The sequence below is a fragment of the Thermobia domestica genome, chromosome 10, assembly GCF_964235325.1.
Source record: "Thermobia domestica chromosome 10, izTheDome1.hap1.1, whole genome shotgun sequence".
Lineage (NCBI taxonomy): Eukaryota > Metazoa > Arthropoda > Insecta > Zygentoma > Lepismatidae > Thermobia > Thermobia domestica.
This window is the reverse complement of record NC_137463.1, coordinates 218,668,771-218,693,454: the sequence shown is the minus strand read 5'-3', so window position 1 is coordinate 218,693,454 and position 24,684 is coordinate 218,668,771. Positions and strand designations below refer to the sequence as shown.

General features: G+C 36.4%; 1 protein-coding gene across 2 annotated transcripts in view; it reads right to left on the bottom strand.

Annotated features, from left to right (window-relative positions):
* The window catches only part of LOC145662994 (fatty-acid amide hydrolase 2-like), a 93,502-nt gene extending 79,525 nt beyond the window's left edge, over window positions 1–13,977 (bottom strand). For both annotated transcript variants that reach the window (XM_081729102.1, XM_081729103.1), the window contains exon 1: window positions 13,729–13,977. In XM_081729102.1, coding sequence (XP_081585228.1) covers window positions 13,729–13,756 — 28 coding nt within the window. In that variant the 5' untranslated portion in view covers window positions 13,757–13,977. The remainder of the gene's footprint in view (window positions 1–13,728) is intronic.
* Between the last annotated feature and the right edge of the window lie 10,707 nt (window positions 13,978–24,684).

The window sequence follows — 24,684 nt, the reverse complement described above, 5'->3', positions numbered from 1 at the left end:
TTCCTCTCTTACCTGGCTCTCTTCTAATTTCTTTAAATTAAATCTCTCCGTTTTCGGACATTGAGTATTACCTTTATTCAACGATAATCTCTCCCGTATTATCGCTGCTACCAGGTAGTGATCAGTGTCACAATCAGCCCCTCTAAACGACCGGACGTCAATTATGCTAGATTGTCTTCTTCTATCTACTAAAACGTGATCAATTTGATTATGTGTTTTTCCGTCTGGTGATGTCCAAGTGTATTTATGAACGCCGCGATGTGGGAATTTTGTACTCTTCACGATTAGGTTTTTGGATGTTGCAAAGTTCACGAGTCTAACACCGTTGTCATTACTTTCCTTATGCAAACTTTCGTTCCCTATGATCGGTTTGAAAATATCCTCTCGTCCTACCTTCGCATTGAAATCCCCTAATAGAATCTTCATATGGTATCGCGGGAGTTGGTCAAATATCCGTTCCACTTCTTCGTAAAAACTATCTTTTATATCGTCACCCTTATCTTCAGTTGGAGCATGTGCATTTAAAACAATAATATCACACCACCGTCCCTTAAGAGTAATAAAAGAAAGTCTGTCAGTAACAAATTCAACGCGTTTAATTGCTGGTAATATTCGTTTGTGAACGAAAAACCCTGTTCCTAACTGGTGATTTTTATTTCCTTCCCCGTAAAAGAACGTAAAATTTCCGGAATTCTCAGATCCATTTCCTTCCCACCTAACTTCCTGAACTCCTACTAAATCCATCCTGTATTTCTCTAACTCACTCGTTACAGATTTTAACGCGCCTGCCCTATTTGTCGTGGGCAACATTAAACAAAACCGAAATACTTTTTGAAAAGGTCGCTTTTCTGCTTGTAATGGTATGACCTGAGCGATAATTAGCTCCTAGCTTTTAATCTTCTACGAGATAATAATAATTATTATTATTACTATTATGATTCCTGAATATTTGATAGTTCAAGTATTGAAACATCCGAGTATTCAAATATCTGGATATAATAAAACGTATGTCATCGCCGGTCAATCGCCATCAAAAATACTAAAGTAAAAAAAAATGCCCGACGTGAATTCGAACCAAGAACCTCCAAGTTACTAGTCAAGCATCTTGACCACTGAACGGCGATCACTACGCGGTAAACGATTCGTCTTTAGTCTGGTTACGTTAGGTTTCTTTGCCTTCGCTTGCAAAGTTGTGTGTTATTTTTCTTCGATTCAAAACGTCTTTTGTATTTCTTTTATGATGATATAAGTTAATAATCTTCAACAAATTTTATATTAATAGCTAGAGTTGTTCTTAAACCTTTGGTTCACAAGTTTGTTTCTTCTCCACACGAAACTACAGATATGACAGTTTTAATTCTCAAACTCTGCATTTCTTTCAAAGCAGTTGCCACTACCAGTTCAAAGACTTATGTCCGCCACGATACATATTAATCGAGAGAAATTCCTTTTTGGGAAGCGGAAATTTCACTTTCCGGATTTCGGAAAATTATGGAATTCGGTAAAATTCTAGAGTTCAGAAAAATTCCGGAATTCGGAAAGAATCCGGAATTTAGTTTCGAAACTCAGAAAAATTCCGGAATTCGGAAAAGTTCCGGACTTTTCCGAATTCCGGAATGTTTACGAAATCGGAAATTTCTAGACTCCGGATATTTCCGATTTTCGGAATTTTTCCAAAATCCGATTTTTTCCGACTTCCGGAATTTTTCCGGTTTTATTTTCGGGAATCTGGAATGTAAAAATTCCGGAATTGGCCATCTCTAGTTTACACACAACCCTTCAGAATACTAAACTAGTTAGTAGCTGTCTACAAACAAACAAGTAATGCAAAGCATTTTGTATCCTAGGGAACGCGGTGGCTGAGTAGTAAAGTGTTCACCCCTGGTGCTTGGGGTACCTGGTTTGATCCTAGCTCGCGCCATGTGAACTTTATAGTGGACAAGCACCGTGCACGTGGGTTTTCTCGGGGTTCTCCCGTTTCCTCCCACTTTCCTCATTCCAACACTTCACTCATCTCTCATCATCAGCGTCTGCTTTAGCCTAACCGGCATATCCATGGGACGTAAAACTTAAAGATTTCATTTCATTTTGCATCCTGCTATACGTCATGTATTAAAATCAGACAGCAGTTTCATTATGGTGCTTTCCATCTCAATTCAGGCAGAGCTTGTACCATCATCATCTCAGATATTGTTGAAACTTTTATTTTATAGCAACTAGACATGCTTTTAAGAGACCCATATATATATATATATATATATATATATATATATATATATATATATATATATATATATATATATATATATATATATATATATTGTCGAAAAAAATTTTCCCGCCAAGTAATGGGCCATCAAAGACGGGGAGTACAATTTATGAATTGTAAAAGACATGGAAAATGGTCAAATTCGGAGCCCCACCATTCAGCTATGGAGACAGGTAGAGTTATAATTCTTGTTGTGGTATGTACATAGGGATATAAATAAACTATATTTTATTATAGTTTGGTTTGCGTATGCGTATATTTTTGTACATAAATTAACAAATGAACGTCAATTTATCTGAAAAGTCGAAGTTTGCGAATTTTTTCGAGCACTTCCGGTTCGAATTTTAAAATTCTGTTTTCACCGTTGGTAAGACCTAGTTACCCGCTTTCCGAAAAAAAATGTATCGCTTCTGTGTGCAACCGTTTTGTCGCAAAAAATTCGAGAAATTGTGAAATTCTCAAAAATCGCCATTTTTGGGCGTCATTTTCTCGAAAACACCATCTTTTAAAATTCTGAAATTTTGTCAGATGGTTTAGCTTTACATGAATAATAAATACACCAAATACCATTCTCGACCAATGCTTCATGAATTAACTACAGCCTTTTGAAGTTAGCGAAGTTTCGTTAACTTTGATGTCACAGTTAGCAACACTGGAAACAATAAAAGTGCAATGATTTGATGATGTTTGTGGTTCACATTAATTAAATGAAGAATAAAAGGTTTTCCTGACAGGCTTTTATTATTTTGATCTAAAAAGCTCTCTGAAATAGTAAAATGAGCCTCCCCCTTACTTGTCCGTTTTCTTAAACCGAAGTAATCTGAAATGGAAATTACGATACGAAACACACAAATTTTAAGTTTACTTAAAATGGCCATCCAATAAATTCTGATGATCTATAAAAAGCCTGAACTATTACCTCAGTGATGACTTGGAATGATCCAGACAAAGACTCAATTAAGTGTGATGTCATTACAGTTATCGAAAAAGGACAAATAGTTTTTAAAAAAATCGAAACAATTTCGTACGCGTTCCATCAAAGAAATTTACGGACTTTCTTTTAAACAGAATAATCTCAGCATAAGAATGGGTCACTCGGAATTTTATAGTATTCGACTAAAGTGGGTCAGTCCGCAACCTGCTAGGGAAGTGTGTGTGTGTGTATTGTGCAAATTTTAAGTTATCTGCTACTGCGTTCCAACAAATCAAAGATGCAACCTGTATTGAAGCTGTCATGAGTGACCTATTTCCTTTAGTAGTATGATCCGCTAAAAATGACAGCTGTCTTCTTCAAGAATGTAGTGAATGTCCTGGAATGAAAGAAATAAGTTTGGAGTCTTTGATCCTGCTGAAAAGGAAAGTGTTACGTACGCCATATGGGAAAACAATGATCTCGTTAAAAAAAAAAGACTGTGCCACTTTCCGTTTTCGTATCGTACATTGATGGTTTAACTGTAAGAATTATAATTCATGACTACATCAAGAAAATCCAAAGAGAATTCATTGCTACCGAAAAGCATCGTATAAAATTTCAAGATACAAATTCTATTTTATTTCATGTGGACTTCGTTGAAAACTGGACTGTTATTCTGCAAAGTGAAATTCAGTTATATCACCGGAATATGGAACAACTGACAGTTTTGTTGTAGTAAGCGACGACAAAACACACGATTTGGCTCATGCACTCATAGCCATAGACAAGATTCTAAAAATACTCGAAGGAAAGCGAAAATATAGTTATAGAAAAAGGTTCGAATACATGGAAATAAGTGTCTACAATTTCCCAAACCGTGTCAGTGATTTATGATGGTGCTGCATCCCACTTTAAAAATCGCTTTCAGATGTTCGAGATGCAGACAGGTCCGATAAAGCAGTGGTTTTGCAGTGAAACTGGCCATGCTAGGATCTCTGTGACAGTATTGGGGGGGGGGGGGTTGTAAAGAATGTGGCAACGCGGCATAACCTTAGGCAAAAACAGATACACAGTATTAAAACCGCAGAAGAATTCGTGAATATAGTGCAAGTACAAACTCCGGGTATTACTCTCGTTTTGTTGCCTGGAACTGAATTCGACAACTTCCGGAAGAAAGAAAGAAAAAGAAAAAAACGCAAGAATGGGAAAGTATGCGACCGGTAACTGGTATTCAACAAAGTCACCTTTGGCTTTCGGAAAATGGCGAAGTTTTTATGACAGTAACGGGTCACCATAAACTAACTTCATGCTTCCCCCAAAAACGAGCTTCTGCAATTCAAAGTGTAGATTTAAGAAGTCTGCAAAAAGGAACTTTTGTTACATACATATGCGCAAAGGCGCCGATTTCTCTGTAGTTTGGGGGGGGCAAGGAATAAAGATGCAGAAGGTATATATATATATGAGGATTTTAAGACAAATTGCATTCAAATTATGCCAAATATTGTATATTCATAAATACAATAGGGAACCCACATCAGCTTTGGGGGCTCCGGTTCCCCCAAGGATCGACGCCCTTGCATATACTTATGATAACCAGTGGTGCGTAGCAGAATTATGAATAAATAACGAATTACGTACAGTTGAAGTGCTGTTTATGCTTCCACATGGACTTTCAGCAGGGTACAGGTTTCCAGAAGAGCATAAGAGAAGTGAAAATAATTGTTTTGTGATTATCGACAATGTGCTACGCAGGGGCGGATCCAGGACGAACTTCTGGGGGGAAGGTGTAATACTGCTACTTAGAGCTACTTTTAAGAGCTCCAAACTCTGGAATGGGTTTTATTTATATATAAAATAAGAAAGTTTCTTCTGGGAGGGCGATCGACTCCTTGGATCCACCTCTGGACGAATTGTGAGTGTACTACTGCTATTAGCGAAGAAGACACCAAGCAAGCAAATGATTGGTCCATGTGAAAAAAATCAGTGAAATTTTGCTTCCGAAGACCATTTTAAGTAAGTGAACTTAAAATTTGTGTTTTTTGTAATCGTAATTCCCATCTCAGATTACTTCGTTTTAAAAAAAACGGAGAAGGGGAGAGGCTTATTTTACTATTTCAGAGAGTTTTTTTTTATCAAAATAATAAAAAACCAGCCAGGAAAAACTTTTATTCTTCATTTAATTAATGTGAACCACAAACATCATCAAATCATTGCATTTTTATTGTTTCCAGTGTTGCTAACTGTGATATCAAAGTTAACGAAACTTCGCTAACTTCAAAAGGCTGTAGTTAATTCATTGGTCGAGAATGGTATTTGGTGTGTTTATTACTCATGTAAAGCTAAACCATCTGACAAAATTTTAGAATTTTACAAGATGGTGTTTTCGAGAAAATGACGCCCAAAAATGGCAGTTTTTGAGAATTTTACAATTTCTCGAATTTTTTGCGACAAAATGGTTGCACACAGAAGCGATACAAAATATTTTTCGGAAAGTGGGTAACTAGGTCTTACCAACCATGTAAAGAGAATTTTAAAATTCGAACCGGAAATGCTCGAAAAAATTCGCAAACTTCGACTTTTCAGATAAATTGACGTTCATTTGTTAATTTATGTACAAAAAGGTACGCATGCGCAAACCGGACTACAGTAAAATATAGTTTATTTATATCCCTATGTACATACCACAACAAGAATTATAACTCTACCTATCTCCATAGCTGAATGGTGGGGCTCCGAAGTTGACCATTTTCCATGTCTTTTACAACTCATAAATTGTACTCCCGTCTTTGATGGCCCATTACTTGGCGGGAAATTTTTTTCGACAAAACAAAAAAATATGGGTCTCTTAAAAACATGTCTAGTTACTATAAAAAAGTTTCAACAATATCTGAGATGGGGATGGTACAATTTTATTTATTTATTTATTTTTGCCTGAGTTGAAATGGAAGGCACCTTATCTAACCAGAAATTGCATGTATCTAGCTGCTGGTAGCTGAGGTATGAAGAATTGTATTGTGTCTTATCTTTTAGTGAATATACAACCCTGTAAACCACTGAATATCTAAACGGCTTTCGTTTAATCCAAGTTGTAGTATTCACAGTTACATCCATTTGTGTCTATATGATCGGGTTAGTAAAGCTTTCTATATGATAGGGTTCGTAAGACTTTCTCTGATCTCCGTAAAGTTGTGATACGATTTATTATAGCATACAGAACGAATTATCAATTTAACCAAAGTTGTTGTATTACTACACATCTGCTTCCGCCTCTGTCAACTCTGGTTGATCTCGTTGACGCGACATGTTTGCTTTCTATACCCCTTTCTTCATTTAGTGAACTAAACAGTAGCTATTCTGAATTATGTTACTTCGCATGCCTCACAGAAAAATATTTTTTCTGATGCCAATAGTTTCCATTTTGTCCGAGAATGTTGTTTCTTATTCCCAGCATGACCCTTTTATTACATTATATGGAGAGCATGTAGTTCTAAATACCTCAAGTATTACATAGCATGTAGGTTTAACTATTACATGTAAAAATATTGTCGATTTCCAGCAAAGAAGAAACACGTGATCATAATATACAACCCACGGAAGTGATAGCTGTTAATGCAGGGGTTGTAATCCCTAACGACTCAGTGGGTGAATGGACAAAGAACTGCCTTTTCACGCCGGCCACCGGAGTTCGAATCTATCCTTGCTCGATTTTTTTATCCATTTGAAAGTATTGTTTCTTTTCCCTACAGGTAGTCACTCTTTTCGTATTTTTCGTCGTCCTACAAAATTAAAGTAACTGTCTATTCTTATTTTTTCTACGAATGATGGATCTTCTGTTTGGTTTCATGTTAAACATGCACACGTAATGAAAAGACGCTGTTGATGATAACAATAATAATATTAAATATTACTAGCTAACTCGTGCGTATATTTCACACAATATAATTTTATATTATCATGTAGAAATAAGTAAGGCTAGCTGGCGCCCCCTCATAATTTTTTCGGTGCGCCTTATTGGTCCATGGTGTCCAACGTTGGTCCCATCCCACTATCACCTCGTGTTCTCTCGATATAAGTTATCGACATTTAGCCTAAAGAGGGCTATGCCGTGGCCCAATGACTCCCCATGTCAATGCCTCTTGGTTCTTTTTGCATTGAATTTCCATATTTTTCTGAGTACTATGAGTGCATACCGTCCAACGTTGCTCCCATCACTCTACCATTTCCCGTTCTCTCCCGTAGTAAATTGTATTTTAATGGTTATTTTATTAGACAATGCAAATTTAGTGCATCATCACACGCAGTTAAACAAAATTCACGAATGATGAATTCTTTATATGAAAACTTAAATCCTTGTATGTCAATGATATAGTGGTTTACACATGGTGAAATTTCATGTTTACGTAGCATGAAAAACTGAATAATTTGTCCAACAAATTCACTGTTCTTTAATAACACAAGTGTTTCGCGTATAAAGTTTATATTTGAGATTTCACTGTTCTTTTTCAAACAAATCATAGAATTCAAGAAGAGTTTCTTCATTGAATAAATACTGCTCTCCATAGAGACCAATGTTCTCAGGATTTACTGGTATTGGATGAAAGAGTAAGTATGAGTTCATTGTTTTAATACCCACAGTTCACTAATATGATTTTCACTACACAAAACACAAAAAGTATCGTAAAACATTTTTACGCACTATGTTTTCTTAAATACATTTCACTCACATTCAGTGTACGAATTAAATCTATATTTTTCAAGCAATATGCGCACGATATCTTGTCGAGCATTCGTATCAATTGTTAGTTACCTATATGTGATATTAAAATAGTCTCTTGTTAACGGTCCAATAGCGTGGGTAAAACAATTCATCCTGTACACGAGAACTCACTAACACAAACCATGCACTTATGCTTAGAATATTGTCATCACAGTAAAAAATTCATGAACCCACTGAAATGTTTCGTTTCGACAACATGCAAGACATATCGCACAACCATCGAGGATCCATTTCACAATACAATCTCTAACACAGTTTATATCCACATAATTGACACAGCATTCACAGTTCCAACCTAATTCTTTTGGAGTAGATGATGGTGCCGGCGTAGCCACATTTGATGCCACGGCCTCGCTTGATTCCGCCTCGAATGCAACTTATCCTCCAAAAACTCGTACACTTCGACATCTGGTAAATTATGTGTTTCTTCACAATCAGATGACAAGCATGGATAAACTTCTACATTATTTTCATATTATTCTATCACTCTTTCATTAAATGATGAATCCGGAGGATCTGAATAATCTTCTCAGGCTTCTTCTTGCACCTCCTTCCACTATTCCTTTATTTCCATACCGACAAAGGAAAACACATAAATTTCTCTCACCCCCTTCCACTATTCCCTTTGTTTATATGCCGACAAAGGATTTTTATTATACCCCTAACAACAGGTTTATTATATCCTATTCTTCAACATATACATTAACAATAACTTTTATGATACCCTATTCTTCTACATATGCATTAACAAAAGATTTTATGACCATCCTTTGTATATAACAAAAGATTTTACCTCACCTCTTTTCAGGACATACGACAATCTCACTACTTGATACTTTTTATGCAGTTTGAAAATCGAAATTCAGCCACATAACTTGGGGAGGAGAAAGGGCAGACATATAAAAGTGATCGAAAATGACCGATATGAGTACCGAATCCATAGTTTCTGGGGTTGCTGAGATAAGCAGTGACACTTCCGATTCCGTTTAAATCCAAATTCATTCCCGTAACTTGAGAAGGGGGAGATATTTACTAATGATCGAAAATGACCGATGTATCGAATCCATAGTTTTCGGGGTCGCTGAGACGAACAGTGACACTTCCAATACTGTTTAAATCCAAGTTTAACCCTTCATGTCCAAAATGACACGTAATCTTCCCGTGCGAAGAACTGGTATTCTGCTAGTTTGCAATAAAGGGCAAAAGCTTCCAAACATGATCTGCTACAGTTTTCTGATAGGGTGGTTTCGTGTTCAATCCTCGATAGTTTAAATTTTACGTTAATACTATAGATTAATTCTAATATAACCTCTATGTCGAAAGAGGACAATATATATATAAAACAAAATACAAATAAGGAAGACACAAAATTTGTACACCCTCGCTGTAAGTTCTCAGTTTGAGGAGAAACATTACTGTGCCGCGTGTGAAATTATTGTATAAAAATCACTGCGAACCACATTTTGAAATTGAAAAGACCAAACAGTTTATAAATAGGGATGGACGCGAGACGAGACATAAGAAATGCTAAAGTCTCGTTTCTTGTTTCGCAAAAATATTTGAATCTTATCTCTTATCCATCTCTATCAATAAATCAAAGAGTCACATTTTTTTTTCAATTTTCTGTGAAGAAGTGCCCTCTTTCAGCACTCAGGTGAGAAATCATTTCCCAGTAAAAAAAAAAAAAAAAGGCATGTCTTCAGGTTTCGAGATGGAGGGGGTATTAACTTCGTCACTGCAATTCCATTATTCGACGTTTCCTCCCTATGGATACGTGCCTGTCTTTACAGGTATTTCCTTACCTTATATCAGTAACGAATGTAGAAGAAACCTTTTTTTCTATTAATCTCGGAATTTAGGGAGGGGCATGAAGATTTTAAGCATAGATATGATTAACAGCAGCTTCTTTTTTTCTTTAGAAATTCCACAATTTACGGACTTCCGCCCGAAAGCCCTTGCCCTGCAACGCCACTGCCTTATATAATAAAAAGCCAGAGTAATTCTCAAATAAATAGGCTATGAATAACTTATCTGGCATTCCCATTTCAGTTGTTATTTTCTTCCATTTTCTATTTAAAATGTGTCTGTTATAATGTTTGTGTTTCTTTTCCCATATTGCTGGAATATTCCTCAGTAGTTCTATTGACATGTTTTTCATAATCAAGTTTAATAGTGCACCAAGACCTCTCGAGCATAGACACACACAATACTCTGCAGACGAAATTCTAAACAAATGAAGATTTTATTCCGTGCAGCGCTTGAGGTAGAACCAATGAGCACACGAGCCCTAGCGATGCTTCCACTGAACATCGATGTAAAAGCTGATGTGGCCCCCCTATTGCATTTATGAATATACAATATTTGGCATAATTTGAATGCAATTTGTCTTAACATCCTCATATATATATATATATACCTTCTGCATCTGAAAGGGCCCCCAAATTTACAGAGAAATCGACGCCCTTGGAAGTAGGGTTTAGAATGCTGCCACTTAACGCATCACATTTCAAAAAATAGCAAAATGACACACATAATATATCAAAAAGTGGCTGAACTCAGAAAATGGCTAGAAATGGCTAAAAGCCAAAAGCACATGGCTAGAAAATCCATTAGTAGCTTTTTCGAAAATTAGTGGCTTCTCAAAATGACCAGATTTAGCCACAAAGTAGCTAAATTGGCAATCCTAGCTGAAAGCTATGTCGACTTTGTTTCAAAAAAAAAAAAAAAAAAAGGAAAAGTAACAGTACGTGCGACCCCTATGTTGTCTTTGTTACTGTTGTATCCATTTCTGTTTGAAAGAACATTTTTGCCTTTACCTTTACCTTCATATATGCCTTGCCATATATATATATATATATGTGTGTGTGTGTGTGTGTGTGTGTGTGTGTGTGTCTGAAAGTACAGGCTGATTCTTAAAGATATACCTAATTTCAAATTGTATTTCACAATAACAACATTTATTATAATTACAGTAAAAAGTAAATGATTTAGTGAACAATAAAGTTTTACACCTCGTGTTACAAATGTTCTGTGTGGTCTGTATCTTTTGCATACACAAATCATTAACTGAATTCACCCCAACACAGTTCCACTATAGCTACAGCTGCCATGATTTTGTTTATAAATTTTGTAAGACTAAATTAGCTGTTCTCTTACTAACTTTAAGGTTTCTAACTAAATACCCACAGCTTTAATACTATTAAATTTAACTGATATCGCTCTATAGGTAGAAATACGAGGTACATGTCAAAAGAAGGGATGATTTTTTTTTTTTAATTGAAATTGCCACACAGCTTTGTGTGCGTGGAAGCCTGCTCTAGTAGTGTGTGCCTGCAAGGGAGGTTTAATTATCTTGGGAGTTGCGTACCTGCTAGTAGCACTAAGTTGAAATGACTTCCGTTATAGAAAACCCGACCAAATGTGAGATGAGATTTGTGATCCGATTTCTCAACGCAAAAGGGCAGATGCAGTTCATATCACAGTACATGTGTGTATTGACAAACACCATCTAATCTGCGATGTGCCATCCAAAACTGACGAAGAGGAATATCACACTCTGAAGTTCTTTGATTCAGCTACCCGTGTTGTTGAAACAATTCAAGAATTCCAATAAGAATATTGTAATCATCCCTCATATAGTCCCGACTTTGTCTCTACTGACTTTTTTTTGTTTGTTTGTTTGTTTTGTTTCTTCACCTGAAAAGCTGGCTTTTCCCCTAAAGTTCCAACTGAAATTCTGAAGACATAATTTCTGCACTGGTTGAGGTCTCAGGCGCCACATTTCTACTAGTGGTGGGCTCAAAAACCGCTTTTTAGAAAAACCGAAACCGGCTCTTGAAAATTTTCAAAAAACGGTTTCGGTTTTCTCCAAAACCTATTTCGGTTTTCTTCAAAACCGGTTCGGTTTTTCACCGGAGCCGGTTTCAGTTTTCTTCAAAACCGGTTCCGGGTTTTATCCAAAAATTTGTTCTATTTCTGACCGAATAGTGTTTCGTTGTTCTCCGGAAACCGATTCCATTTCCACAGAAATAGTTTTGCGTTGTTTCGGTGAAAACCGAACCGGTTTTTGGAAAAAACTGAAACCGGTTTCGGTTAAAAACCTAACCAGTTTTGAAGAAACCGAAACGTCGATTTTGTGGTTTCAGTTTTTCTAGAAACCGGTTTCCGGTTTTTAAAAACAGGTTTTGCCCATCCCTAACTTCTACACAGAAGGTCTACTAGAGCTTGCGTCTACCAAAAATGTTTGAAGCTTCAGGGTCACTATATAAAACAAAATTGCTAAGGTACGTACTTGTATAGAATCAACAAAATTTTTATCCTTTTATTTTCTTCTCTCTGCTTTTTTTTTAAGATACGCCTAAACAAACCTGCTCGGGATGCATAGCCCACCATGATATTTATAAATAGAATATGATGATCAACTTAGTACAATACACATTGATAATTTTATCTTATAATACATATTTACCATCATAATACTCATCCAATAGTTTTATAATTTCATATATATTAAATTACACTCTATTAGCTGGCAACGACTCAACTCATCGCTATCGGTAACTAGAACCATGAATCATGCCGGTTTGTTGTTAACTACTACACTGACATGTCGGCTTGTCGTTAACTACTTGAGTGAAACATGCTGATTTGTCGTTAACTGCTACAATGAAGCATGCCGGTTTGTCGTTAACTAGTGGTGAGTAGCGTGGTGAGTAGCTACACAATGACATTTTAGATCATAACAGCAATTTGTTATTCTTCTTTAGAATGGATTCACTCGAGCAGACGGTTCGGCAAGTCTTTACTTTGGCCATTTCATTCATTTTGTTTTCGATTCTTCGATTCAGTGATTTGTTCTTTCGGTTTCGCTAAGTTTTATAAAAATGGGTGAAAACTGCACTAACCTTAAGCTAACCCGTTTCTACGCTTACCCTATTTATCCCTATCTTGCTCTATCCTATCCTACTATACTACACCATACCCTTTTAAAGCAGACCTACTTATCGATGCGCAGCTGAACCGAAAGAATAAATCACTGAATCGAAAAAAAAAATGACTGAAATGACCAAAGTAAAGACTTCCCGACAGTTCTAACAAATAGAAAATTTAAAGGTCCATCTGCTCGAGTAATGACCTAACCTAACCTGAAACTGTAGAAATCTGTCAAAATTTGATAGAGGTTTTGGGGTATGTTTAGTACAAGGGGTCCAGAAGCACGTAAAAAACACAAAATTTACAGGAGAAATGAATGATGCAAGTACTTGAACGTAACATAACGTAACCAAATCTAACCTAACCTAACATAAATTAACCTAAGCTAACCTGGACTAACCTAATATTAGTAAAAATAAGCGAAATTCTATTATTTTTTGGAAAATTATGCGGGACCCCTACACTAATATAACATAAACTAAACTAACCTAAATTAAAGTAACCTAACCTACCCTAAACTAACCGAATGTGAACAGAAATTACCAAAATTGTAACATTTTGTAGATAAAAGAGCTGGATCCACAGGCCGAAGCTTTTGCTCGAGTAATGCCTTTAGAACTTTCAATTAACAAGATTCTACTGAAAAATTTTGTAAGTAGTTGAAAACAAAAAGTAGATCAGCATCGAAGTTCCCAGTGTTCTTACTCTTAAATTTGTTGTTCGTCTATTTCTAATGATGATAGCATTAGAATTAGAAGTATATCTACCAAGAACAAATTTCATATGTAACTGAAAACCTTTAGTTCCTAATATTCCCTTTAATAATACAATACTTACCATTCCTTTCACATAAAATGTCCTCCATTTCGAAAGCGTTAAATCCTCTGGAAATATACAGTTCACGGTTTATTCATATTGTAAATAGCACACTGTCTTGAGGAAGATTTTTGTTAATGCACTGCATCGTGCATAACAACTATATATTTTCTTACATGTTAAATACAAAAATCAAATTTTAAAAGTGAAAATAATTACTCGCCATGGTCAGATGATTTTGGCGCTCCATGTGGGGACGGTGGAAGTCACATTTTCTTTTACTTTATTAACTGGCGTGTGGCATAGTTTAAACACTTTTTGGCCAATTTCCAAACAAAATCTAGTTAGTATATTGCATAATTGTCTCTAATATTTAAATTGCAGAGTTAGTTTGGACTTGGTTGTCTACTCTCATATACACAACGGTTACCATGTTTTGAAATACCAAAATGCGGTTACATTTACACCTGGCCAACTCATTATACCAGGTGTTTCAGATAAATCGTACAGCGATTATACGAGGGTGATTAAAAATACGATGTGTAATTTTATTAAAAACAAAGTACTAAGCTCGCATGGAATTTGATTTAATCTCCTTCAAAGTACTGTTCTTGGCTAGCAATGCATTTATCTCAACGTTGAATCCGTGACTGGAGGCATCTCTGGAAGGCTTCTTTTGGAAAAGTGTTCAGCTGCTCTGTCGTGGCCCTCTTAATATCAGAATAGTGTCAGAACGTTTATTTTTTGTAAGCACGGTTTTAACTTTTTGGAAGAGTTAGAAGTCAGATGGTGCTACATCCGGAGAGTACAGCAAATGTAGACAGATAGGAACATTTTTTCGACCAAAAACTCGCGGATGAGAAGCAAGGTGTGGCACGGAGCGTTCTCGTGGTGTAAAAGGAAGCTATTTGCCCATTTAATCGCCAGTTAAAATGCTTTTTATGTATTCATATGAGATATTTAGTTCTTCAGAAACTCTCGAATAGTCATTCGCCTGTTTGAACAAATCATTTGTGCAAGTTTTTGCCCATTTTCATATGTTTTTGACGTCGAAGAACATCTTGATCGTTGCTCATTTTCAATAGACTCCTTTCAGTTTTTTGAACCGCTCATACCACTTGTAAACAGTCGTCAAAGCCACCACTTCATCGCCATACACTGATTTTGACATTTTGTGAGCTTCTGTGGCTTTTTTTTTTTTTTTTTTTAGCTTAGAACAAAACATCATGTTAGCGCGTGGCCGACCTTCTTAACACGTTCTCACTCTTCTGCTCTTGGAAGCCAACTAACATGTCACTTACTCGTTCAAACTGGACACTTACTGTATTAAAGGCTTAGGCAACCGGGCTTACTAGTTAGACCTAAAATGCATACAGCATCGATAGATGGCACTGTGCAACTATATTCACCGTACTTTTTGATCACACCTCGTAAATCATGAATGTTCGATATAAAAGGATGAAACCAAGGGCGTCATTTGGGGAAAGCAGCGGGTGGAATTCCCTGTTAATTTTAGAAACACACGCATTTGAATAAATTATATATTAATATACTAATAAAAGGCGTGAAACTCCTATGTCGATCGTCTAATCCTCTCCCACCTGTCTGGCAAAATCTGAAATTACTCCACTGATTTAAATATATATATATATATATATATATATATATATATATATATATATATATATATATATATATATATATATATCGAAATAGGGAAAGATCAGAGGGTGCATCTAATGAGTGTTCTGCTTGCTTCACAAGGCCCCAATTATACAGTCCCAAGGGTCACCCGAAAATTTTACATAGCAAGGTATGTAATGTTTTACACACCGCTAGAAACATCATGGAAAAGAAAGAAAAAAATCTTTTGTAGTAAACAGTTTATCGTGTGGAGTTCCGTTTACGAAATGTCTTCCATTTAATGGTGAGTTCTTACACATTCAGATGAAACGTCCAATGGTTATGTCACAGCTGGCTGGAGATGAAAGGATTAAGCAAAATATGAGATAGAGAAATGTCAGACGGCACATTGAATGCACTGTGTGCCTAGATTTAACGATTTAAATACGGCAATATATTCACAAAGCTCGGTAGGGAAATAAGGAACGGAGGAAAAGCCGATAGTGACACGCTAAGAGACCAATATCAAAATACTCAACACCTATATTCAGCGCTGTACTGCAACCCAGGGCCCACCAGGAAGGTACTTTCTAGGGTGCCCACTCACATGAACGTACTGCCCCTCTCCCCCGACAATAAAAGGGAGTCCGGGAGCGTTACTAAGATCAAGTATGCTGAAGTCTTAAAATGCATATTTAAAACATTCTTTTAGGTAGTAATTTCTCCCCTGATGCTGAGTAATCTGACGTAATGCACAATCCTCATTCTTCTCTTGCAACTGTACAATACTCTGCACAAGCTTCATTACTTCACATCTCTCTCTAAAATAACAATGACACACCGGTGCCATGAATCCCTCATAGGGGCCTCTAGCGTATATACAAACACCAGGGTTTCCATTCGTCCCGGAAAATCCGGGACTGTCACGGAATGGAGATCTGCATCCTGGCATCCCGAAAATATCTCGGGACGCTTAAATGTTCCGGATTTCAGCGAAGAAAGGAAGGGAATATTATAGTTTTCTTTTTTTACAGGATTAGATACAGTATATAATTATTCTCTTCAACTTCTGAGTATGGCAATTCAAAAGTTGAAAAAAAAACTTGAATACACAAAATATGGATTGGCAACAAGATGAGGCACGGACGCATTATGGTCAAAATATAATCGATGGATCAAGAAACATTTTCCCGGTTACTGGAGGTCGGCATGGACCAGTTGAGTGGCCAGCAAGGTTTCCCGACCTAACTCCATTGGATTTCTATCTTTGGGGGCACTTTAAAGCTATTGTCTACCAGTGTAAAATCACTGGCATTGGCTACATGAAAAGGAGAATCGTTGCGACCTGTGAACAAATATCACCAACTTTGCTTCGCAGAGTGTACAAGCACTGGTCTCACGGTTAAAGATATGCATAGAACAGAACGGTGGGCATGCTGAACGTATCATGGGCATGAACGTCTTATGTGTGTTAACTCTATCTTTTCCTGGTCATTAAAGAATACGTAATGTGAGATGTTACAATGATTGTCTCTTTTAGTTTATCCTTTAACTAGCAGCGTTCACCCCGCTTCGCTGCGGTCACCCCGGAACGCAATAAACTTTGTTACTTAGATAATTTTTACTTTTTCGCTTTTAAATTGCATTAAATGTTAACATTATAGCGCCTGTCATTTATGTTAACCCGCCGAGTGATAGCAGCGTTCACCCCGCTTCGCTGCGGTCATCCCGGAACGCAATAAACTTTGTTACTTAGATAATTTTTACTTTTTCGCTTTCAAATTGCAGTAAATGTTAACATTATAGCGCCTGTCATTTATGTTAACCCGCCGAGTGACACGGTCATGCGGGTTGCATATAAATACGTTTATTTTTACCTATGATGAACTAATAACAAAGGATTTGTACGTATGGACACTTGAATGGTCAATTATCTCAAGACACTGGTAATTAAAAATTAAAGTGATATGATAAAAACCATCTAGGGTCCAAATCCTAATAACCCCCCAAAAATAAAAGAAATTGGTTCAGCCGTATTAGCGTGATGAGCTAACAAAGGATTTGTGCGTTCTCTTTTATAATATAGATTTGAAATTTCGCACAGCACATTTCACAGCACTTCACACATAACATATCCTAATTCTATTCACAACTTTAAAACTGTTGCAAGTTTTGGAAAATAACCTTACCGTTGGATTTCTCTTCGAACGAGGATGTTGTTTAATATGTCACACGGCAATGTTGCTATTTAAAATAAACAAGTTTATTTCAAGATGGCGGCCACCAAAATGGCGGAAGATAACCTTAAACACGTCATAATATTTCGCTCCTCCCACCGGCATTGATCGTAAGTGAATTCGGATCGACTGCATTGACAGTTTCTCAAATATTTAGCCCAGTCTAGATTTTGTATTTCACTTAACAAAATATTATATTTCAATTACTTCGGACCTTTTCTAATATGACGAAGGAGGAAGTTGTGAGATTTTAGTACGTCATTTAAATAATCTTTACCAACATCTATGTCAAATTTTAACTTGTTAATAATTACTTCCTAAGTTCAATAAAATTTTAAATCAGTTTGACGGTAAATTTCGGAATTTTAGAATTTAGAGCTAAATATTTTTAAAGTATGCGTTTTACGAAAAATTGTTTCTCTATGAAAAATAATGTGTTATCCATGTTCTATAAAACGACACGAAGTTTATCTCTTTATGTTCAACCATAGTGAGATATTGCTATTTTTATCAGGGTATTGTTCATTTGGCACTTCCGGCGGCCATTTTCCAATATGGCGGCGAAGGTCACGTTGGATTTCAGGGGACTTTTAGTATGTTGTTTAGAACATCATTCCCAACATCTGTGACAATTTTCAGCTTGTTACTAATTTGTTCCTTACTTTTTGGGTAATTCCACGGGAACGCACACCTATAGTGTATTTTCTAAACTTGGTTGTTTCTCTTGTTTTTGTCATTCATATCTTTACTTCAGGTCTAACATTATGAATGCTATATAATTTGCTGCTGTTTGTAAAATGTGTAACTGGCAACAGTGCTGTTTCAATATGGCTGCTCTATGAGACAAGCTGAAAGGCATATCGACTAACATTTAATTGTCGAGCATTCATTTTGTTGGGAAGAGTAGAAAAAAGTGTTTACAATTTTGAGTACAGTGTATATACGAACCTTGAGTGTAGTGTATTGTGTATCACTTCATACGCGAATGTTGTCTACTTTAAGCTGTCTAAGTGATATTCCATATTAGAAAACTGGTCCTGTGCTGTAGTGTGCGTCACGAAAGAAACACATTTTTTCCTGCTGAAAGTTAGTTATTACAAGTAACGGATTAACATTTTCATTTTTCCTTCTAGGTAGATAAAGCAACGATTTGCCGTGTTATTGATTAGGAAGCTCAAATAAACACAGATTTATAATTACTGAAGTGTATGTAGTGTGCGCCACGTGTAGTGTGTGTCACGTTCAAGCATGGCAAAAAACTGCTGCACAACGTAAAGCAGAGCAAAAGGAAAGGCTCCGTATATCCGGAAATTATGCCGAATTTCGCAAAAAAAGAGACTCAAAAACAGAGACAGACGTGAAAGGAGAAAGAAAATATTACAATTGAAAAGAAGGAGCATATACGAAAGAAGAAGAGGGAAGAAATAAGACGATACCGTCAGAAGAAGAAATTAAGAGCAGTTACTGATGCTATGCTAAATAAACCAAGTACCAGTGCATCTTCACCTAGTAAAGTGTTTTCATCTCGGAGTTCATATGGAAAAGCTATGGCTAAAGTTAAAAGAAGCCTACCTCATAGTCCCAATAAGCGTAAGGTGGTTATTAAACAATTGTTTGAACAGTTTGCACCCGACAATAAAAATCCAGCCAAGACACTAGATCAAAGTTCATCAAAAATAGCAACTGAAGAAGCAGTTATTCAGTTTTACTCAAGTGATGCAATACCTTACCAGGCACCAGGACTTCGAGATTGTTTAATCATCAGAGATTCATTCGCCAAACAAAAATTTCAAAAACAGTACTTGTTCCTAACACTCGGTGAAACTTACGAACAGCTCAAGAAACAGAATCCCGATATAGAGATTGGAAGAAGTAAATTCTGTGAACTTCGGCCGAAACACGTTTGTTTAAGATCACAAACACCACCAAATCTCTGTCTGTGTATCCATCATGAGAATGTTAGATTACTGTTAAATTCATGTTCATTTCTGCCAAACAGCACAAATGATCTGATTCGCCTCGTAGTGTGCGACGATGAATCTGAGACCTATATGTTTCAGACTTGTCAAGAATGTGGTGAATTATCAAAGTTCTTTTCGCTTCTCAACTCTACTCAACCGATGGATACAGATAAATCCATCACCTATCAACAATGGGCTACTGATGAGACTGGCAAAGTATCGAAAGAGAAAATGTCAGGAACATTAAAGGACGTGATAGAAAAACTACAGAATAAACTACCTCGTTTTTTACAGCATGCATTTATACAGCGTCACCAGGCAAATTATTTTAAAATCCTGAAAGAAAATGTACCGGAAAACACGATAATCATGCAAATATATTTTAGTGAAAACTACACTTTCTCATATCAAGATGAAATCCAAGCTACACACTGGACAAGTAATTCATATACCATCTATACTTGTATGGCCTATATAAGAGTGGACGGTTCTTCAGTTTCTATTGCAATAGTTGTCATATCTAATTATTTGCATCACGATAAATACGCGGTGGCTGCTTTCAATGATACAATAGTAAATGCCATTAAGCAAACGTATCCAACCTTGATGTCAAACATGTGATATACCAGTCAGATGGCAGTGCTCAGCATTTTAAACCAGTGATGTGCCGTAAACTATAATTTTACGTCTACGCGATTGTCTACTGTATTCTATACGTAATCTACATTACACCTTTTCCCGTGTAGACTATGTAGACAACCACTATCAAATGTAAGGAGCAATTTCGTTGCTCGTTTGTTCATATTTCCTCATTCAGTTGTTTTGCTTCGGTGCAGTGAAAGATTAGGGAAACGACTAACATATAAAAAGTAGAGGGAATTATCTAATCTGTATGTTTACTCTGCTCTGCACATACCACTTCCTTAGATTTTCCACTTCGAGCACTGCTTTTATAATGAAATTTACAAAACTAATTCTCACCTGTGGGCTTTCAATCTTGAAGCTGCTGTATTTGCCAATTTTTTTCTTGTATATTTTACAAAATGCATAATATTTCTCATTTTCCTTCATCAAGACGAAACTAAGCATTCGAAAGTTACTATTCGCTGGTCTAGGCATTTGTTTTTGTACGCAATTTCGCAAGGTAACGACAAAATAAAGCTCCTTTATTGTCCACGACGCCATATTAAATTACGTGTTGTTGCCATATTCTACATAGTCTACGTTGTTTACATTGTCTACGCATAGTTGACACGTAAACGTAAACTATCGTTTTTTACGCGTAGACGCACATCTCTGTTTTAAACAGAAATATTCTCTATGTCTGGAAACTGTTATGTATGATGAATTTCAATGGCACTTTTCTGCAACGAGTCATGGCAAAGGGCCCATTGATGGACTCGGTGGAACTGTAAAACGTAGAGTGAAAGAAGCTACGTTAGCACGATCTATAGATCCCCAAACCGCAGAAGATTTTGCCAACTGTGCGAGAAGAATTTGCCCAAATATTAAGATCATTTATGTACCTCAAAAGTCAGTTGATGTACGGAAGGGGCATTGGACAGAGTTTTTGATTCGTTCACGGGAAAGATATCTGTAATATACCGGATACCCGCAAAATGCACTTTTTTGAGAAGATATCTCCATATAAATTGAGAGTGTCAAACATTTCACTTAATGCCAATAAGTGCAAAATTTTTAGCTTCTTAACTGAAAAAGAAGAACCTATGGCAGGTGACATTACAGTTTCCGGAAAATAATCAATGTTGGTGACTGGATTTTGGTTCCTTTTCATGAAAAAAAAAGCACACAAAATATTTTTCTGGCCAAGTTTATCGCTAAAGAAAAGTCTGCGTTGATAGATAAACAAGTTCTGAGCAATAATTGACGACGTGTCGGATATCATCACACACACATATACGAAACTTTGATCAACGAATGCGCTACTCTTTCCCTCATTTTATTTTCGATAATATTTCAATGAGATAATTTATACCTCATTCATTATACAGTTGTGAAGGATGTATTCTCAAAACATGCTCAATCCCTTTATGTCGCTCAATAAGTATATTTGTGTTTTCTCGTTCATTTCTCGAACCCTTTTCGATATATACACCTCAGTTTCCTTTAAAAAAAAAAAAAAGAAAAAAAAAGAAAAAACGTGGGTTTTGGTTTTTAACAAACATTACTGAAATGAAACTACTGCAGGAATCGATAGGCATTTGAAAAAAAAACAATAGGCTGACTCACCGACCAAAATGTGTTTATTTATTTAACGAACACCAGATACACCTTAGTGGCCATTTTCCACTGGATACATAATAATAACAAAGGGAAGGATTTGAGGTGTTGGCCAGAGCGGATTTGCTAGGTACCATCCTGGCCTTTGCCTGGTAGAACTCAGGGAAAAGCAGAAAAACCCGTCCAAGATAGTGGGCAGCGGTTATCGAATCCACGACATCCCGATTGTGAATCAACGCTCTACCAACAGAGCTACCTCAGTAGCATGTTTTGGAAATACATTCCACAGTTGTACGAGGAATAACATTAAAACAATCAATAAGATTCCAAACAATAGAAAAATGTAAGTGTTGTCGTTGAAGGAAGTGTAGTGTGCGTCACAGAGAAATTCCATTGTCATATGTTTACTACAGTGAAGTGCGAATGAAACTATGGTTGTGAGAACACTGCATTCCTTTTCGAAAGTATTCATGTACAAAATACATTTTGTGAAGCCATATGGAGGAAGATTTCCTGAATTCAAAATATGAGTAAAATTTTACTTCCCTTGCTATAGTGTGCGTCACGTTTTAGTGTATAAATATAACCATGTATTTTAACAATTAAACACAAAAAGACCAATATGTGGAAATTGTAATATGTCCTTTCTATAATCATATTTAATGGTTTGTATTTAAAAATCATTACATTCATGATCATAGTTAAGGTTTAAAATTTACGAATATGTTCCTTTGTAGAGTGCGTCACGTGTGGAAATAGCCTTTTGGTAATTTGACTGCACTAATAAACGAAAATGGGACCCGTCCATGATAAGAGATTGCTGTTAGTACCCTCAGAAAGAAGACTCCACAAAATAGAAAAGGAAAAATGTTTCAAAACTGTGCTGTTATTCATTTTTCTTAATCAAGCTTATAAGTAAACATGTAGAGTGTACCGGGGATAAAATGACAAACTTATCATATGTGTTTAGGATCTCAATACAAGAAAGATGTTTTTCTGCGACTTTGGTCTGAAACGCTTAATTACGGAGAGAGCTAATTAAAAGTAATTACTGGAATTGGTCATTCCTCTTACACTTTTATTATCTCCATCTCCGTAATTAAGCGTTTTCGATGAAACTTTCAGATTTTTTCCTCTATTGAGGTTCTGAACATATGCGAAGTTTGTCAGCTTTTCTCGAAACACCCTGTATATGAATACATGATAACAATATATACATAAGTTTGTAAATGATGTGTTTGCAATGTTTAGTATCACATACATGTATTTCTTTCATTAAAACGTACCATTTTTCTTCATAAACACCTCTTATTTTATATCTCAAATTAATTTACTCATGTCAGCAATTGATCATCATCATTATCATATCAGAAAATCTGAAGGTGATACGAAAGAACTGACTGCATTTTCGTTTTTAGGACGTTTGATTTAGTCTATTAATTTTCACGCACTATTTAAGCGCACATTTTGATTGCCATCCATTCTGACTGCAAAATCTCTATTAAACTTTTGGAATGAAATGAGAATATTTTTTTTTTATCTGGCGTCCCAGTATTTGTTCTATTAGGAGATGGATAATTAATGAAAAGAACTGATTAGGAAATTAAATTTTGTGTACTCTTTCACCGCGAATCGGGCTCGAGACTATGTGCACCACAGGCGCACGCGCTAACCACTAGACCAGCAGGGAGAATGCAATATATATATATATATATATATATATATATATATATATATATATATATATATATATATATATATATATATATGTGTGTGTGTGTGTGTGTGTGTGTGTGTGTTTCACAGACCTTGGAGCAAGTTAGTTTTAACCCTGGGGCCCCGCAAAATGTTCCCAATCGGGCCCCACACTTCCTAAGGCCGGCCCTGGGTGAAATTGACGATTCAGATTTACATTCTGATTTCGAAATTTAAAAAGCAGGTGAGTACATGAGCAGTTCCGTGCTGTGGAAAATCAGCGCCCGGGGCGGAAGTATACGACGGCACCCTCCTCCCCATACATTTGAGTGAAGTCGACAGACCAGCCGCAAAGCACCACCAGTTGGCGGGAAGCGAGAAAATTTTCAAAAATGAACATTGCCTTTCCTTAATTTTGAGCACTTTTTATTACTTTTTCCTTCCATCTTCCTTTTTCCTCCCGAATCCTCACAATAACTGACCCCAGCGGTCAGTTCCCGCAGATTTCCTGCTCCTTATTACACACCACTGTTACTGTTCGCACTTCTTGGGGTCCCGGGTTCGATCCCAGCCCCCGCCAAGTGAACTTTGTGGTGGATAAACACCGTGTGCGTGGGTTTTCTCGGGGTTCTACCGTTTCCTTTCACTTTCTTCATTCCACAATTTCATTCATTCCTCATTACCACCGTCTCCTTTAGCCTAACCGGCATGACCGTGGGACGTAAAACTCAAATATTTCATTTCATTTCACTGTTCGCACTTTATACGCAGCGGGAGTATTATGTTTCTATTGTAAAAAGTTTTTTCGTCTGTTCAAAAAGTACATATTTCAAACAGCAATGTAGCTAACTACCTTTTCTTACATCACCAAATTATATATTCATAATAAAATCTAAAGTCCAAAAACTTGTTTGCAATGTTTTTAGTGTGTGCAATTATTATTTAGCAATGTGCTATACATTTTTTAAAAAGGCCTACATACACCAGGATATTGGAATAAACAAGGTCAGATTAATCCAGAATCGAAAGTGTTACTATTCCCGCGCAAACAGCAGCTTGCGTGTGTCTCTTAACCCTTCTCATTTTCATGTCTCCATTCTCACCATTTTGATTAATCCGATTGGGTGAAAATGCGTGATTAGCTAAGCAAACTCATCACCATGAAAAAGATGAACAGACATTTCAGACTTTGACCGTTTCTGATTTTCAAAACGCTCCTA